This window comes from Oryzias melastigma, linkage group LG23, assembly GCF_002922805.2.
Source record: "Oryzias melastigma strain HK-1 linkage group LG23, ASM292280v2, whole genome shotgun sequence".
Taxonomy (NCBI): domain Eukaryota; kingdom Metazoa; phylum Chordata; class Actinopteri; order Beloniformes; family Adrianichthyidae; genus Oryzias; species Oryzias melastigma.
Window position 1 is genome coordinate 14,454,831 of NC_050534.1, and position 6,839 is coordinate 14,461,669.

Sequence of the window (6,839 nt, forward strand, 5' to 3'; positions counted from 1 at the left end):
TGATGAGATGGTAAATGGTGGTCACCAGATAGTTACTGGTGCTCACCAGATAATAACTAGGGCTTACCAAATAGTAAGTAGAGCTCACGAGATAGCAACAAGTGCTTACCAAATAGTAACTAGTGTTAATCAGATAGCAACATGTGCTTACCAAATAGTAACTAGTGTTAATCAGATAGCAACTAGAGCTTACCAAATAGTAACTAGTGTTAATCAGATAGCAACATGTGCTTACCGGATAGCATATGGTGCTCACCAGATAGTAGCTAGTGCTTAACAGAAACTATCTGGTGCTCACCTGATACTATGTGTGTCATAGTAACCAAAACCCATCAATTTCAAACGATTTTGTTTTATTATAATGAACAAACATGAATCAAACATGTTAAAAAGTTTTACAACTTCAAAGAGCTAACGCAATTAAAAAACATCCAACACAAAACTTTAAGCTAAAGTTTGGTAAGTTTTGGAAGAAAAAAAAAGGTGAACAAAAACCAAAATGATAAGAACACTCATGTAGAATGGTTTTTTTCTACAAACTCCATTGATTTTTGATACTGGAGACCTCGTCTGGCCTTACTTTGCCTATTTATGTTTCAAGGGAAACTATGTGAACCCTTCAGGAGTACCTACGTTTCCGTACAAAATGGACACATTTGTTTTTTATCTCAATCTAAATCACAAAGTGGGGAGAATACATTGTCTCCTTAAATCACATCAATTTATTGGACACAAGTGTGTGTCCAGTTTATCCAAAGGGTTCGCATATTTTCTCCTACTGCTGTGTATAGAAAAGTATTTTTTTCCTTTTTGTTTTTGTAGCCTTTTAAATATTTGTAATAATTTGTTTGTATTTTTCTTCAAATAGCAGCTTTAATATCTTCCACTTTCCAAATAATATCCACCTGTGCCCTTAAGCTGCAACAGATTCACTTGCATTAAGATGCAGAAAAGTCAAATGCTGTAAATATGGAAGCACAGATAGATTAAACCTTTTTGCTATCATTTTGCTGTTTTCTGACGTGCTAAAAATCTAAAATAAAAATGAGAAAACTTAATTAACTAAAATAAAAACATTACAAATCAATTATTTATTCAGAACTTGTGCTTCTATTTTTCAAAATTTAAGAACTGCAATGGAGGGATAAGAGTCGCATGTGGATCTGGAACGTCAGGTTCCCAATGGATATAATGCACAATCATTGAACCATGACTTAAGAAATTAAAAGCAAAGAAATGTATTAATAGTCAATTAACAAAAAATAGACTTAAAAATTTAGAAATAGTAAACAGAAAAAAGAGGAAATTACATATTTGGACTAATGAAGATTTATTTGAAAGTTATTTTTTTAGATGAAATATTTTGCTTTTACCCTGGAAGATAGTATAAATCAACGGAGAGCAATGAAAGAACGTACGTTCTGGCAAAAGACTGAACTCTTTGAGCGTCTTTTCCTGAACACACGGTCTCAGAGAGGAAATCCTGCCCGTGGCGCCTTTCCATCATTAATATCACCATGTAGAGCACGTCACATCTCTGTTTTCCCTCAAAGAGCTGTCTAGGCTTCCCAGGCGACCGCCCATGAACTTTTGAAGCCAAACAAACATTTGTATGAATCTTTGAATGCAACGTTTGTTTTCATTTTATCGTCTTTTTTCCCTCCAGTCGAAGGTTGTCCGCCTCACGCACTAACTCGCTCCATGTCACCAGCGAACGCCGCCTTCTTCTGCTTCTTCCTGTCTGATTCGTGCTAATCGTTCTCTAACCTGCTAACTTTTTTTTGCTGCATGACTCTCACTCTTTCTGTTTCTCTGCCTCCCGCCCCGTGATTGGTTGTTGCCGGTTAGGATGAGGCCATGTGCCGAAGGAGCGCGGGCTCCCCGCTGGCCTCCTCTCTGCTCATGCTGCTGCTGCCACTGTTCATGTGCTGTCTCGGGTCAGTCCCGTAACACTCGCTTTCTCCGTCTCTTGTTGGCATTTCATAGTTATCTGGCCCTCGATCTGACAGTCTGGAGCTTTGTTTTCCTCACTCGCGTGTTTTGAAGCCCCCACTTTGTTCCATTACTTCATGTCTTTGTCCATTCTCCTCCTCCTCATCACCTGCCACTCTCTTGTATTCTACCAGCGTCTGACTTCACCTCCTCGTCTCTGTCTGTCTCCCATCAACGTTTTCCTCCATTTCACCTGACTTTGAACTCGGAGCCATGCTCTTTGTATCCTTCCCCATCTATCATCATCACTGAGCTTCTTGTGTCTCCAGCGACCTCTGATGGATCCAGACTCCATCCAGAACAGATCTCTTACCTCGTATTTGCATCTAGATTTTCATATGTCTAATGCAATGTTCCTCAGTTTTATTATTATTCTCCCCCCACATGCTGAGACTGATTTTTGGGCATATATGATGGTTTATGATTGTCCATTTAAATATAATCCCAACACTCTTCCAGTTGGCCATTTGCTAAGCCACACTCCTCCTCAACTGCCAACTCTCTGGCTTATTATACAGAAAATAACCAGGCAAAGCTGTGAATTCCATCCAAGGTAATTTCAAATATTAGAAATTTCAGTTTAATTCAAGCAAAGAAACAAAACAGAACATTGTTGTCTTCAGGTTGCTTCATTATGTCCTGCACTTAAAGGAACATATCATTTTTGGACTTCTTCTTTGAACAAAATTGGCACACACCTAGTAGTACTCTGTGAGAGCAAATTTTGAGCAACCTACTCTTACGGGGCTCAAAAAATAGTTCAAAGTCCACTAACTTAAGCAAAACACACGTGTGCAGCTGTGTTCACACCGATGTGATTTGAGAGTCGGGCGAGGCGCATCATTCTGGCAGTAACGAGTTTTGAACGTCGAAACGTGTCCATAGTAGAAAAATCTGAACTTTGGTCTGGTCGGCTCGTCGCATCAACCAATCAGGGACTCAGCTTTGGGCACGTGATGTATTCACTGACTCCAATTTTTTTAACCCGGTTCAGCCCTTCCTAGGCAACAGGGTTGCCAGATCCTGTCCCGACAAATATTTGGCAAAAGCGGGGTACACTATACTCTGGATAGGTCACCAGTCTGTCGCAGGACCCATCGCGCCACTATAGCCAAAGCCGGCCTTGACTGCATGGCATCCTAGGCGAACTGTGCGGGGGAGGGGTCGATCTGCTTAAAAGAAATAAAAAAAAACACATGAATATATCGCCTGATCATTGCAATTTGCCCCCCCTCCAGCAGATGGCTCCTAGGCAGCCGCCTGGGTCGCATATGCCCATCGCCGGCCCTGACTTCGGTGGCGAGCAAATGGGAGCCGCAGCTTTGCACGCCTCCTGAACTTTTATAATTTTGAAATTTGCGTCAATATATTTGATATTTTCAATTTTTCTCATTTTGTTCTTATGTTTTCCCTCTTAGACTATTGTGAGAATACAAGTCATCAAACTGGGTTGCAGAGACACAGAAAGGCCGTCAAAAATCGGCATCATTCAGACGCAGGCGCTGCAACAAGACTTAACCAACCTTACTGGGAAAGTCTCTGAATGATCTCATGAACCCAGACATGGAGTTGTGATTACAGATGCTTTTGTCAAACGTTTTAAAATAAATGAACATAATCTCTCAACATCACCCGTGTCTTCCATACATTCTAAATGAGATGTACACAGACACCAGTCCATGTAGCGATCAGGCTAAGAACATTTTGCAGTAGAGGGTTGTGGGAGGAGCTTATGAACATAATTTTGGACAGGCGTCGACCAAAGAGTTTGACGCACGTTGAAAGTGAGGCATCGAATGGGAATTTGACACACGACTCACTTTCGGTGTGAACGCAGCTTTTAGGCCACCATCTAGAATTTCCATAGAAATCACCTTAATGCCCACCTATAAGTTTTAAACTCCTCCTAGGGATTCCAATCTATTGATTCCTAACTCTACAACAGTGGGAAGCTACGTCGTAAAAAATTGGGAATTTGAAATTGTATATGTGTAACTGCGTTAGCGTAGAAAGTTACAAAAAGTATAATTCCCCTATTGTTCACACTTTTTTTTTTAACCATAATATTGTGAAGGCTTAATACATGAATCCCTGGCTCAAGCTGAGCAAAACAATATAACATATGATATGACTGTATTAGAAAGGTGGGTGTGGTTAACAAAAAACATCAGTTGCCGAGGAAATCCTAAAGTTTACTTTTTCCAATTCTTCTAAAAATGACATAGACTTGTTCGTTATCACCAGGCGACCAAAACATAAAATGGTTGCTATGGAGATAAAACCAACAGGAAAGTCACTGTGGGGGTTAAAACACACAAGGGTAGCTGGAGAAGAGGCAGAGCGTGTGGCAACTTGATAAAAAGGGGCGGAGCTTGCAGGTTTAATTATTTATTTATTTTATTTTTTGCTTTTTCATTAAATCTCACTGAAAGGACTTGAAGCATAAATGTATTAATTCAGAGGGGAACTCTCCCTCTTCTTTTTCTTCGCTGTGTTGTAAAACTTCATGGAGTTTGGGAGAGGTGATGGGACAAATCCATGAGGATTTAGGAAAAGATTAGAGTTAATCTGACTCTTCCTTCACTGAACTTCATTGGAATAAAGCAGGCTCAGTGATATGTGGATCTCTTCATTTCCAAATATCTGTGCGATTCCTCAATTTCTAAGGAAAATTCGAAAAGACATATGAAGCTACTGCAGTTGCCAAAATCCAAGCCGCACTATTATAAAGACTATAGCATGGAATAAAAGTTAAAAGTAGCGTATTTAAAAAGGGGTGCAAAAGCTTTTGTAGCAAACAGGGAACTTATAAACAAAGGAAAAATGAAGCTTTGAGAGCAGCATTTTCATTACAAAAGAGCATAGAAAAAGTATCCTTCTACGCTGATGATGCAGCATTATGAAGAATTATGATGAATTTTGAATTTATGAAGCAGTGGTTCTATACCAGCTTATTCTGGTGAGTAAACAAATGGCTAAAAGTGCAGTAGGGTTAGAACAGAGGTGCATAGTTTCAAGGAATAAACTCCAGCTTTCTCCACTTTAAATGCCCCCCTCCTCTGGTTCTGCTGGGAGCATTTCTGTTCCCCATTAGACCCACCGCAGCACTAACTTCTCTCTGTTCTGGTCTGTCACTGTCCTCAAGGATCTTGTTTTTGGGAATTTGAAACATGAAAGTGGTGCCGGGATAATTTTTCACAGCTATGGTTTCTGTTAAAGAAGCGCATTAAATCTCGAAATCGCGCCTTCCTCCACACTCACGAGATGCTCCTTGTAGCCGTAGCTGACACAGCTCTAAGTAATTACACGTAATTGGACGTGAAATCTTTAAGGCGAAGCCTGCCGGGAAGGATGGGTTGTGCTGTGACTGACTCTTCTTCCCTCCTTCTGGTTGGTGTCAAGGAGAAGGACGCAGACTGTGGCGGCGTGTCTGGCCTGAGTCCGTCGCTGTGGCTCACGTTGGGCCTGCAGGTGTTGCTGCTCTGGATCGGGACCGACTGCAGGCGCCACGCCGTCCCATCGTGACCAGTCAAGAACCCTCAGCTCCCTCCATCCAGATCAACGGCTTATAAAGAAAGTTCCCAAAAATCCCTAAAGTTTCTCCCCAAATGTGTTTACTTTCAGGAGAATTTCAGAAGATGAAGATTTGCCCTCCACCTCTGATTATCTTCTGTTGCTTCGACAGATTCAGGTTCAGATTGACAGCTGAGTGGAATTTGGCTTCATGCCGATGATGAAAAAAATTGGACTGCCTTATAAAATGCCAGAGACACTCCAATGGGGGACTTGGTTTAAGATTTCCAGCACTGCCAGGAAGAGCGCTGCCCTTTACATGAAGCGCCGTTGAAGACTTTATTTTTTTTTTGATTGAGATTTTGGCAACAGTTTTGTGGAAGAGATGCCAAACTTTAACATCACACCCTCTTTATCTTCATTTGCTTCAGCTGGATTACATCGTTGTCACTGTCTGATTTACAGATAACCCAGAACATATTTCACCCCCGTCTCTGAGCGCATTATCTTCTCTAGGATCAGCTGTTCTTTCCTGTCGAGTCACTGTTTGCAGTGTGGAAGTCATGTTCCTCGTGATGTTTATGCACAGCCCCTCTGCTGCCACAGTGCTTGTTTATGACTGAATTTCACGCTCCGAGCGGAGGATCTAAACAGTCAGTTCTGGTGTGATCAAGTTCGGCTTTGCACGTATGATCGACCTCAGTTGGATTGGCTGGTTATTTAGTCCACTGGACAAATTTTTTTGTGCCAATTCAATTTTTTGACTTAAAAAAAAGAATCAGTTATTGTTTACTGGGATTTTGTTTTAGTTTTTCTTTGGCTGATGTGTTAGGAAAAATTGGGGCAAGTCGATAAAAGAAGCTGCACTTTCGTTAATTTAATTTTGTGGAAAGCCATTACAAATGAAAGGATCAAAAATACATATTTCAGATCGTTATCATTGTTATTCAATAACCCTAGAACGCTTTCACTATAAAAAGTTACCCAATTTAATATATCAAATAAAAAGTATTTTTCTTAAAAAATAGATCAAAATATGACAAAACTTTTATTTTCAACTGGGGTTTATGTAACAAAATGAAAAATAAAAACATTGGAAGATCCTAAAAACATGCTCGAAAATTACTGAAAAATTAAGAATCTAAGAAGAAAAAATTCCTAAAAAAATAAATAATGATACTGGAGACTTGTCCTTTGGTCCCCCCCATTCCTGGGACATGTGAGACTTTACCAAGAAACAAATGACACTCAGAAAAGTTCAAGTTATGTAAATACTTTAGCTCTGGGGAAAACCACCCACCGATGGGGTTAATATTAAAACAGCAGCTGGAGCT

The 6,839-nt window shown here is 40.3% G+C and overlaps 1 protein-coding gene across 2 annotated transcripts in view; it reads left to right on the top strand.

Moving 5' to 3' along the window:
- The window catches only part of LOC112154516 (voltage-dependent calcium channel subunit alpha-2/delta-1), a 135,042-nt gene extending 128,666 nt beyond the window's left edge, over positions 1-6,376 (top strand). For both annotated transcript variants that reach the window (XM_036210196.1, XM_024285523.2), the window contains one exon: positions 5,395-6,376. In XM_036210196.1, the coding sequence (XP_036066089.1) occupies positions 5,395-5,517 (123 nt within the window). In that variant the 3' untranslated portion in view covers positions 5,518-6,376. The remainder of the gene's footprint in view (positions 1-5,394) is intronic.
- The last annotated feature ends 463 nt before the right edge of the window (positions 6,377-6,839 follow it).